The following is a 12,442-nucleotide window of genomic DNA, read 5'->3' as shown; positions in this document are numbered from 1 at the left end:
AACCTGGTAACATTTAGTATCTCTCTAGGTTACGGTGTGATCTCTGTAGTACACTGTAACCTGGTAACATTTAGTATCTCTCTAGGTTACGGTGTGATCTCTGTAGTATACTGTAACCTGGTAACATTTAGTATCTCTCTAGGTTACGGTGTGATCTCTGTAGTACACTGTAACCTGGTAACATTTAGTATCTCTCTAGGTTACGGTGTGATCTCTGTAGAATACTGTAACCTGGTAACATTTAGTATCTCTCTAGGTTACGGTGTGATCTCTGTAGTATACTGTAACCTGGTAACATTTAGTATCTCTAGGTTACGGTGTGATCTCTGAAGTACACTGTAACCATGGTAACATTTAGTATCTCTAGGTTACGGTGTGAGAAACACAGTAGCAGCTAACTCGCCACGATCCCAGTAACGTCCCAAAATAAGGCGACAATATTTTACACACGGAATGTTTTTAAATGACCAAAAGAGTTCGGTCGGCTTTGTTTTTTCATTTTTGCAACGGGGAAAAAAATATCACGATACTTGTATGGTCACAGCCCTAAAAACACACTCATTACTTACTTCCTGTCTTCAGGGTGTGTTCCAGCTTGAGTCCAGCTGTCCGTCAGAACACCACCTGACAGGAACTTACTCTTGATGTCCTGAACCGTCTGCTCCATGGGGACTAAAGAGTTGGAGATCTGCAGAGAGACAACCAATCAACAGCAGCTCCAGAGATGGGAGGCTCACTGATAGGTTAGCAGCCAGGGGCGGGGCAGAGGGAACAGAAGCTGAGTGATAGGTTAGTAGCCAGGGGCGGGGCCAGAGGGGCAAGAGGCTGAGTGATAGGTTAGCAGCCAGGGGCGGGGCCAAAGGGAACAGAGGCTGAGTGATAGGTTAGCAGCCAGGGGCGGGGCCAGAGGGAACAGAGGCTGAGTGATATGATAGTAGCCAGGGGCGGGGCCAGAGGGAACAGAGGCTGAGTGATAGGTTAGTAGCCAGGGGCGGGGCCAGAGGGAACAGAGGATGTGATAGGTTAGCAGCCAGGGGCGGGGCCAGAGGGAACAGAGGATGTGATAGGTTAGCAGCCAGGGGCGGGGCCAGAGGGAACAGAGGATGTGATAGGCTAGTAGCCAGGGGCGGGGCCAGAGGGAACGGAGGCTGTGATAGGTTAGTAGCCAGGGGCGGGGCCAGAGGGAACAGAGGATGTGATAGGTTAGCAGCCAGGGGCGGTACTTACTAGGACTATTTTCTTCCTCATGTCTGAGATCTCATCGTATTCTGACGACGACAACATATTGGCCTGCATTAACACCTCGTACCTGGGAGAGGAGACAACATATTGGCCTGCATTAACACCTCGTACCTGGGAGAGGGGACAACATATTGGCCTGCATTAACACCTCGTACCTGGGAGAGGAGACAACATATTGGCCTGCATTAACACCTCGTACCTGGGAGAGGAGACAACATATTGGCCTGCATTAACACCTCGTACCTGGGAGAGGAGACAACATATTGGCCTGCATTAACACCTCGTACCTGGGAGAGGAGACAACATATTGGCCTGCATTAACACCTCGTACCTGGGAGAGGAGACAACATATTGGCCTGCATTAACACCTCGTACCTGGGAGAGGAGACAACATATTGGCCTGCATTAACACCTCGTACCTGGGAGAGGAGACAACATATTGGCCTGCATTAACACCTCGTACCTGGGAGAGGGGACAACATATCGGCCTGCATTAACACCTCGTACCTGGGAGAGGGGACAACATATCGGCCTGCATTAACACCTCGTACCTGGGAGAGGAGACAACATATCGGCCTGCATTAACACCTCGTACCTGGGAGAGGAGACAACATATTGGCCTGTATTAACACCTCGTACCTGGGAGAGGAGACAACATATTGGCCTGCATTAACACCTCGTACCTGGGAGGAGACAACATATTGGCCTGCATTAACACCTCGTACCTGGGAGAGGAGACAACATATTGGCCTGCATTAACACCTCGTACCTGGGAGGGGACAACATATTGGCCTGCATTAACACCTCGTACCTGGGAGGGGACAACATATTGGCCTGCATTAACACCTCGTACCTGGGAGGGGACAACATATTGGCCTTCATTAACACCTCGTACCTGGGAGGGGACAACATATTGGCCTGCATTAACACCTCGTACCTGGGAGGGGACAACATATTGGCCTGCATTAACACCTCGTACCTGGGAGGGGACAACATATTGGCCTGCATTACCACCTCGTACCTGGGAGAGGAGACAACATATTGACCTGCATTAACACCTCGTACCTGGGAGGGGACAACATATTGGCCTGCATTAACACCTCGTACCTGGGAGAGGAGACAACATATTGGCCTGCATTAACACCTCGTACCTGGGAGAGGAGACAACATATTGGCCTGTATTAACACCTCGTACCTGGGAGAGGGGACAACATATTGGCCTGCATTAACACCTCATACCTGGGAGAGGAGACAACATATTGGCCTGCATTAACACCTCGTACCTGGGAGAGGAGACAACATATTGGCCTGTATTAACACCTCGTACCTGGGAGAGGGGACAACATATTGGCCTGTATTAACACCTCGTACCTGGGAGAGGAGACAACATATTGGCCTGCATTAACACCTCGTACCTGGGAGAGGGGAAAACATATTGGCCTGCATTAACACCTCGTACCTGAGAGAGGAGACAACATATTGGCCTGCATTAACACCTCGTACCTGGGAGAGGGGACAACATATTGGCCTGCATTAACACCTCGTACCTGGGAGAGGGGACAACATATTGGCCTGCATTAACACCTCGTACCTGGGAGAGGGGACAACATATTGGCCTGCATTAACACCTCGTACCTGGGAGAGGGGACAACATATTGGCCTGCATTAACACCTCGTACCTGGGAGAGGAGACAACATATTGGCCTGCATTAACACCTCGTACCTGGGAGAGGGGACAACATATTGGCCTGCATTAACACCTCGTACCTGGGAGAGGGGACAACATATTGGCCTGCATTAACACCTCGTACCTGGGAGAGGAGACAACATATTGGCCTGCATTAACACCTCGTACCTGGGAGAGGAGACAACATATTGGCCTGCATTAACACCTCGTACCTGGGAGAGGAGACAACATATTGGCCTGTATTAACACCTCGTACCTGGGAGAGGAGACAACATATTGGCCTGCATTAACACCTCGTACCTGGGAGAGGAGACAACATATTGGCCTGCATTAACACCTCGTACCTGGGAGAGGGGACAACATATTGGCCTGCATTAACACCTCGTACCTGGGAGAGGGGACAACATATTGGCCTGCATTAACACCTCGTACCTGGGAGAGGAGACAACATATTGGCCTGCATTAACACCTCGTACCTGGGAGAGGAGACAACATATTGGCCTGCATTAACACCTCGTACCTGGGAGAGGAGACAACATATTGGCCTGCATTAACACCTCGTACCTGGGAGAGGAGACAACATATTGGCCTGCATTAACACCTCGTACCTGGGAGAGGAGACAACATATTGGCCTGCATTAACACCTCGTACCTGGGAGAGGAGACAACATATTGGCCTGCATTAACACCTCGTACCTGGGAGAGGAGACAACATATTGGCCTGCATTAACACCTCGTACCTGGGAGAGGGGACAACATATTGGTCTGTATTAACACCTCGTACCTGGGAGAGGGGACAACATATTGGCCTGTATTAACACCTCGTACCTGGGAGAGGAGACAACATATTGGTCTGTATTAACACCTCGTACCTGGGAGAGGAGACAACATATTGGCCTGCATTAACACCTCGTACCTGGGAGAGGGGACAACATATTGGCCTGTATTAACACCTCGTACCTGGGAGAGGGGACAACATATTGGCCTGCATTAACACCTCGTACCTGGGAGAGGAGACAACATATTGGCCTGTATTAACACCTCGTACCTGGGAGAGGGGACAACATATTGGCCTGCATTAACACCTCGTACCTGGGAGAGGAGACAACATATTGGCCTGCATTAACACCTCGTACCTGGGAGAGGAGACAACATATTGGCCTGCATTAACACCTCGTACCTGGGAGAGAGGACGACAACACCTACTGGTTATTGTCTCCTCTGAGGCGCTGGAGGGGAAGAGAGCCAGAACAAACCAAAGTGTGTACTCACAGCTGCTCCGTCCTCTCCAGGATCTGAGTGCAGTAGTGACAGATGTGGATGACCTCTGACTTCTTATGTACCATCTCGCTGTAGTCCTCCTTCATTAACTCACTGAGACAGACAGACACATTATGTACCATCTCACTGTAGGCCTCCTTCATTAACTCACTGAGACAGAGACACATTATGTACCATCTCCCTGTAGTCCTCCTTCATTAACTCACTGAGACAGAGAGAGACAGAGACATTATGTACCATCTCCCTGTAGTCCTCCTTTATTAACTCACTGAGACAAAGATAGACAGAGACATTATGTACCATCTCCCTGTAGTCCTCCTTCATTAACTCACTGAGACAGACAGAGACATTATGTACCATCTCCCTGTAGTCCTCCTTCATTAACTCACTGAGACAGAGAGAGACATTATGTACCATCTCACTGTAGTCCTCCTTCATTAACTCACTGAGACAGAGAGAGACAGAGACATTATGTACCATCTCCCTGTAGTCCTTCTTTATTAACTCACTGAGACAAAGATAGACAGAGACATTATGTACCATCTCCCTGTAGTCCTCCTTCATTAACTCACTGAGACAGACAGAGACATTATGTACCATCTCCCTGTAGTCCTCCTTCATTAACTCACTGAGACAGAGACATTATGTACCATCTCCCTGTAGTCCTCCTTCATTAACTCACTGAGACAGACAGACACATTATGTACCATCTCACTGTAGGCCTCCTTCATTAACTCACTGAGACAGAGACACATTATGTACCATTAACTCACTGAGACAGAGACACATTATGTACCATCTCCCTGTAGTCCTCCTTCATTAACTCACTGAGACAGAGAGACATTATGTACCATCTCACTGTAGGCCTCCTTCATTAACTCACTGAGACAGACAGAGACATTATGTACCATCTCACTGTAGTCCTCCTTCATTAACTCACTGAGACAGAGACACATTATGTACCATCTCACTGTAGGCCTCCTTCATTAACTCACTGAGACAGAGACACATTATGTACCATTAGACTCACTGAGACAGAGACACATTATGTACCATCTCCCTGTAGTCCTCCTTCATTAACTCACTGAGACAGAGAGACATTATGTACCATCTCACTGTAGGCCTCCTTCATTAACTCACTGAGACAGAGAGAGACAGAGACATTATGTACCATCTCCCTGTAGTCCTCCTTTATTAACTCACTGAGACAAAGATAGACAGAGACATTATGTACCATCTCCCTGTAGTCCTCCTTCATTAACTCACTGAGACAGACAGAGACATTGACATTATGTACCATCTCCCTGTAGTCCTCCTTCATTAACTCACTGAGACAGAGACATTATGTACCATCTCCCTGTAGTCCTCCTTCATTAACTCACTGAGACAGAGACATTATGTACCATCTCCCTGTAGTCCTCCTTCATTAACTCACTGAGACAGACAGAGACAGAGACATTATGTACCATCTCCTTGATAGCAGATCAAATGTGGCACCAACATATACAGACCCATTGACAAAAGTGACATTGAGTTCCACAGAACACCAGTTGAACAGTGTACCAGTTGACAGAGGTGTACCAGGTGAACAGTGAACCAGTTGACAGAGGGGTACCAGTTGAACAGTGTACCAGTTGACAGAGCGGTACCAGGTGAACAGTGTACCAGTTGACAGAGGGGTACCAGTTGAACAGTGGACCAGTTGACAGAGGGGTACCAGTTGAACAGTGGACCAGTTGACAGAGGGGTACCAGGTGAACAGTGTACCAGTTGACAGAGGGGTACCAGGTGAACAGTGAACCAGTTGACAGAGGGGTACCAGGTGAACAGTGAACCAGTTGACAGAGGGGTACCAGGTGAACAGTGTACCAGTTGACAGAGGGGTACCAGGTGAACAGTGAACCAGTTGACAGAGGGGTACCAGGTGAACAGTGTACCAGTTGACAGAGGGGTACCAGGTGAACAGTGTACCAGTTGACAGAGGGGTACCAGGTGAACAGTGTACCAGTTGACAGAGGGGTACCAGTTGAACAGTGGACCAGTTGACAGAGGGGTACCAGTTGAACAGTGGACCAGTTGACAGAGGGGTACCAGGTGAACAGTGTACCAGTTGACAGAGGGGTACCAGGTGAACAGTGAACCAGTTGACAGAGGGGTACCAGGTGAACAGTGAACCAGTTGACAGAGGGGTACCAGGTGAACAGTGTACCAGTTGACAGAGGGGTACCAGGTGAACAGTGAACCAGTTGACAGAGGGGTACCAGTTGAACAGTGTACCAGTTGACAGAGGGGTACCAGGTGAACAGTGTACCAGTTGACAGAGGGGTACCAGGTGAACAGTGAACCAGTTGACAGAGGGGTACCAGTTGAACAGTGTACCAGTTGACAGAGGGGTACCAGGTGAACAGTGAACCAGTTGACAGAGGGGTACCAGTTGAACAGTGTACCAGTTGACAGAGGGGTACCAGGTGAACAGTGTACCAGTTGACAGAGGGGTACCAGGTGAACAGTGAACCAGTTGACAGAGGGGAACCAGGTGAACAGTGAACCAGTTGCCAGAGGGGTACCAGTTGAACAGTGTACCAGTTGACAGAGGGGTACCAGGTGAACAGTGTACCAGTTGACAGAGGGGTACCAGGTGAACAGTGTACCAGTTGACAGAGGGGTACCAGGTGAACAGTGTACCAGTTGACAGAGGGGTACCAGGTGAACAGTGTACCAGTTGACAGAGGGGTACCAGGTGAACAGTGGACCAGTTGACAGAGGGGTACCAGGTGAACAGTGAACCAGTTGACAGAGGGGTACCAGTTGAACAGTGAACCAGTTGACAGAGGGGTACCAGGTGAACAGTGAACCAGTTGACAGAGGGCTACCAGTTTAACAGTGAACCAGTTGACAGTGGGGTACCAGTTTAACAGTGAACCAGTTGACAGAGGGGTACCAGGTGAACAGTGAACCAGTTGACAGAGGGGAACCAGGTGAACAGTGAACCAGTTGCCAGAGGGGTACCAGGTGAACAGTGAACCAGTTGACAGAGGGGTACCAGGTGAACAGTGAACCAGTTGACAGAGGGGTATCAGGTGAACAGTGTACCAGTTGACAGAGGGGTACCAGGTGAATGTGCTGGTTGAGTTATCAGGACTTACATCAGCCCCCGGACTCACTTCCTGTTGTCTGGTACATTGTAAGGGTTGAGTTATCAGGACTTACATCGGCCCCCGGACTCACTTCCTGTTGTCTGGTACATTGTAAGGGTTGAGTTATCAGGACTCACTTCCGGTTGTCTGGTACATTGTAAGGTTTGAGTTATCAGGACTCACTTCCTGTTGTCTGGTACATTGTAAGGGTTGAGTTATCAGGACTTACATCAGCCCCCGGACTCACTTCCTGTTGTCTGGTACATTGTAAGGGTTGAGTTATCAGGATTTACATCAGTCCCCGGACTCACTTCCTGTTGTCTGGTACATTGTAAGGGTTGAGTTATCAGGACTCACTTCCTGTTGTCTGGTACATTGTAAGGTTTGAGTTATCAGGACTCACTTCCTGTTGTCTGGTACATTGTAAGGGTTGAGTTATCAGGATTTACATCTGCCCCCGGACTCACTTCCTGTTGTCTGGTACATTGTAAGGGTTGAGTTATCAGGACTCACTTCCTGTTGTCTGGTACATTGTAAGGTTTGAGTTATCAGGACTCACTTCCTGTTGTCTGGTACATTGTAAGGGTTGAGTTATCAGGACTTACATCAGCCCCCGGACTCACTTCCTGTTGTCTGGTACATTGTAAGGATTGAGTTATCAGGACTTACATCGGCCCCCGGACTCACTTCCTGTTGTCTGGTACATTGTAAGGGTTGAGTTATCAGGACTCACTTCCTGTTGTCTGGTACATTGTAAGGGTTGAGTTATCAGGACTCACTTCCTGTTGTCTGGTACATTGTAAGGGTTGAGTTATCAGGACTTACATCAGCCCCCGGACTCCCTTCCTGTTGTCTGGTACATTGTAAGGGTTGAGTTATCAGGACTCACTTCCTGTTGTCTGGTACATTGTAAGGGTTGAGTTATCAGGACTTACATCAGTCCCCGGACTCACTTCCTGTTGTCTGGTACATTGTAAGGGTTGAGTTATCAGGACTTACATCAGCCCCCGGACTCACTTCCTGTTGTCTGGTACATTGTAAGGGTTGAGTTATCAGGACTTACATCAGCCCCCGGACTCACTTCCTGTTGTCTGGTACATTGTAAGGGTTGAGTTATCAGGACTTACATCAGCCCCCGGACTCACTTCCTGTTGTCTGGTACATTGTAAGGATTGAGTTATCAGGACTCCCTTCCTGTTGTCTGGTACATTGTAAGGGTTGTGTTATCAGGACTTACATCGGCCCCCTGACTCACTTCCTGTTGTCTGGTACATTGTAAGGGTTGAGTTATCAGGACTCCCTTCCTGTTGTCTGGTACATTGTAAGGGTTGAGTTATCAGGACTTACATCAGCCCCCGGACTCCCTTCCTGTTGTCTGGTACATTGTAAGGGTTGAGTTATCAGGACTCCCTTCCTGTTGTCTGGTACATTGTAAGGGTTGAGTTATCAGGACTCCCTTCCTGTTGTCTGGTACATTGTAAGGGTTGAGTTATCAGGACTCACTTCCTGTTGTCTGGTACATTGTAAGGGTTGAGTTATCAGGACTCACTTCCTGTTGTCTGGTACATTGTAAGGGTTGAGTTATCAGGACTTACATCAGTCCCCGGACTCCCTTCCTGACCAGCTCCTGACAAACCAACAGGGAGTCTGAGGTCTTCCACAGGTGGCCCACGTCTCCTGCAAACGTCTGGACAACGGAGGAAGACAACGGAGGAAGACAACGGAGGACAACGGAGGACAACGGAGGAAGACATATTAGGATATTAGTTAAGGGCACCACACACACCATCCTCCTCCTACAGACACATTGGCATAGCTGGCATAACATTTAGTTACCTTGGCATAGCTGGCATAACATTTAGTTACCTTGGCATAGCTGGCATAACATTTAGTTACCTTGGCATAGCTGGCATAACATTTAGTTACCTTGGCATAGCTGGCATAACATTTAGTTACCTTGGCATAGCTGGCATAACATTTAGTTACCTTGGCATAACATTTAGTTACCTTGGCATAGCTGGCATAACATTTAGTTACCTTGGCATAGCTGGCATAACATTTAGTTACCTTGGCATAACATTTAGTTACCTTGGCATAGCTGGCGTAACATTTAGTTACCTTGGCATAGCTGGCATAACATTTAGTTACCTTGGAATAACATTTAGTTACCTTGGCATAGCTGGCGTAACATTTAGTTACCTTGGCATAGCTGGCATAACATTTAGTTACCTTGGCATAACATTTAGTTACCTTGGCATAGCTGGCATAACATTTAGTTACCTTGGCATAGCTGGCATAACATTTAGTTACCTTGGCATAACATTTAGTTACCTTGGCATAGCTGGCATAACATTTAGTTACCTTGGCATAACATTTAGTTACCTTGGCATAGCTGGCATAACATTTAGTTACCTTGGCATAGCTGGCATAACATTTAGTTACCTTGGCATAGCTGGCATAACATTTAGTTACCTTGGCATAGCTGGCATAACATTTAGTTACCTTGGCATAACATTTAGTTACCTTGGCATAGCTGGCATAGCATTTAGTTAACTTGGCATAGCTGGCATAACATTTAGTTACCTTGGAATAACATTTAGTTACCTTGGCATAGCTGGCATAACATTTAGTTACCTTGGCATAGCTGGCATAACATTGAGTTACTTTGGCATAGCTGGCATAACATTTAGTTACCTTGGCATAATATATAGTTACCTTGGCATAGCTGGCATAACATTTAGTTACCTTGGCATAGCTGGCATCCAGGTCCAGATCGTAGCGAGGCTGGACTTTAGGAGGACTCGCTGTGGAGATCGAAAGAAAAACTGAGATTAACAACAGAGACAGATAGAGACTGAGGTTAACAGACAGACAGATAGAGACTGAGGTTAACAGACAGAGACAGATAGAGACTGAGGTTAACAGACAGAGACAGATAGAGACTGAGGTTAACAACAGAGACAGATAGAGACTGAGGTTAACAACAGAGACAGATAGAGACTGAGGTTAACAACAGAGACAGATAGAGACTGAGGTTAACAACAGAGACAGATAGAGACTGAGGTTAACAACAGAGACAGATAGAGACTGAGGTTAACAACAGAGACAGATAGAGACTGAGGTTAACAACAGAGACAGATAGAGACTGAGGTTAACAACAGAGACAGATAGAGACTGAGGTTAACAACAGAGACAGATAGAGACTGAGGTTAACAACAGAGACAGATAGAGACTGAGGTTAACAACAGAGACAGATAGAGACTGAGGTTAACAACAGAGACAGATAGAGACTGAGGTTAACAACAGAGACAGATAGAGACTGAGGTTAACAACAGACCAGATAGAGACTGAGGTTAACAGACAGAGACAGATAGAGACTGAGGTTAACAACAGAGACAGATAGAGACTGAGGTTAACAACAGAGACAGATAGAGACTGAGGTTAACAACAGAGACAGATAGAGACTGAGGTTAACAACAGAGACAGATAGAGACTGAGGTTAACAACAGAGACAGATAGAGACTGAGGTTAACAACAGAGACAGATAGAGACTGAGGTTAACAACAGAGACAGATAGAGACTGAGGTTAACAACAGAGACAGATAGAGACTGAGGTTAACAACAGAGACAGATAGAGACTGAGGTTAACAGACAGAGACAGATAGAGACTGAGGTTAACAACAGAGACAGATAGAGACTGAGGTTAACAACAGAGACAGATAGAGACTGAGGTTAACAACAGAGACAGATAGAGACTGAGGTTAACAACAGAGACAGATAGAGACTGAGGTTAACAACAGAGACAGATAGAGACTGAGGTTAACAACAGAGACAGATAGAGACTGAGGTTAACAACAGAGACAGATAGAGACTGAGGTTAACAACAGAGACAGATAGAGACTGAGGTTAACAACAGAGACAGATAGAGACTGAGGTTAACAACAGAGACAGATAGAGACTGAGGTTAACAACAGAGACAGATAGAGACTGAGGTTAACAACAGAGACAGATAGAGACTGAGGTTAACAACAGAGACAGATAGAGACTGAGGTTAACAACAGAGACAGATAGAGACTGAGGTTAACAACAGAGACAGATAGAGACTGAGGTTAACAACAGAGACAGATAGAGACTGAGGTTAACAACAGAGACCAGATAGAGACTGAGGTTAACAACAGAGACTGATAGAGACTGAGGTTAACAACAGAGACAGATAGAGACTGAGGTTAACAACAGAGACAGATAGAGACTGAGGTTAACAACAGAGACAGATAGAGACTGAGGTTAACAACAGAGACAGATAGAGACTGAGGTTAACAACAGAGACAGATAGAGACTGAGGTTAACAACAGAGACAGATAGAGACTGAGGTTAACAACAGAGACAGATAGAGACTGAGGTTAACAGCAGAGACAGATAGAGACTGAGGTTAACAGCAGAGACAGATAGAGACTGAGGTTAACAGACCAGATAGAGACTGAGGTTAACAACAGAGACAGATAGAGACTGAGGTTAACAACAGAGACAGATAGAGACTGAGGTTAACAACAGAGACAGATAGAGACTGAGGTTAACAACAGAGACAGATAGAGACTGAGGTTAACAACAGAGACAGATAGAGACTGAGGTTAACAACAGAGACAGATAGAGACTGAGGTTAACAACAGAGACAGATAGAGACTGAGGTTAACAACAGAGACAGATAGAGACTGAGGTTAACAACAGAGACAGATAGAGACTGAGGTTAACAACAGAGACAGATAGAGACTGAGGTTAACAGACCAGATAGAGACTGAGGTTAACAGACAGAGACAGATAGAGACTGAGGTTAACAACAGAGACAGATAGAGACTGAGGTTAACAACAGAGACAGATAGAGACTGAGGTTAACAACAGAGACAGATAGAGACTGAGGTTAACAACAGAGACAGATAGAGACTGAGGTTAACAACAGAGACAGATAGAGACTGAGGTTAACAACAGAGACAGATAGAGACTGAGGTTAACAACAGAGACAGATAGAGACTGAGGTTAACAACAGAGACAGATAGAGACTGAGGTTAACAACAGAGACAGATAGAGACTGAGGTTAACA

The 12,442-nt window shown here is 46.7% G+C and overlaps 1 protein-coding gene across 2 annotated transcripts in view; it reads right to left on the bottom strand.

Moving 5' to 3' along the window:
* The window catches only part of tbk1 (TANK-binding kinase 1), an 86,058-nt gene that overhangs the window by 32,091 nt on the left and 41,525 nt on the right, over positions 1–12,442 (bottom strand). For both annotated transcript variants that reach the window (XM_071331540.1, XM_071331539.1), the window contains exons 10-14: positions 10,093–10,151; positions 8,943–9,034; positions 4,202–4,303; positions 1,228–1,309; positions 570–688 (exon numbers count right to left, since the gene is read on the bottom strand). In XM_071331540.1, coding sequence (XP_071187641.1) covers positions 570–688; positions 1,228–1,309; positions 4,202–4,303; positions 8,943–9,034; positions 10,093–10,151 — 454 coding nt within the window. The remainder of the gene's footprint in view (positions 1–569; positions 689–1,227; positions 1,310–4,201; positions 4,304–8,942; positions 9,035–10,092; positions 10,152–12,442) is intronic.

Source organism: Salvelinus alpinus, chromosome 11 (genome assembly GCF_045679555.1).
Source record: "Salvelinus alpinus chromosome 11, SLU_Salpinus.1, whole genome shotgun sequence".
Taxonomy (NCBI): domain Eukaryota; kingdom Metazoa; phylum Chordata; class Actinopteri; order Salmoniformes; family Salmonidae; genus Salvelinus; species Salvelinus alpinus.
This window is presented reverse-complemented; position numbering and strand designations above follow the sequence as displayed.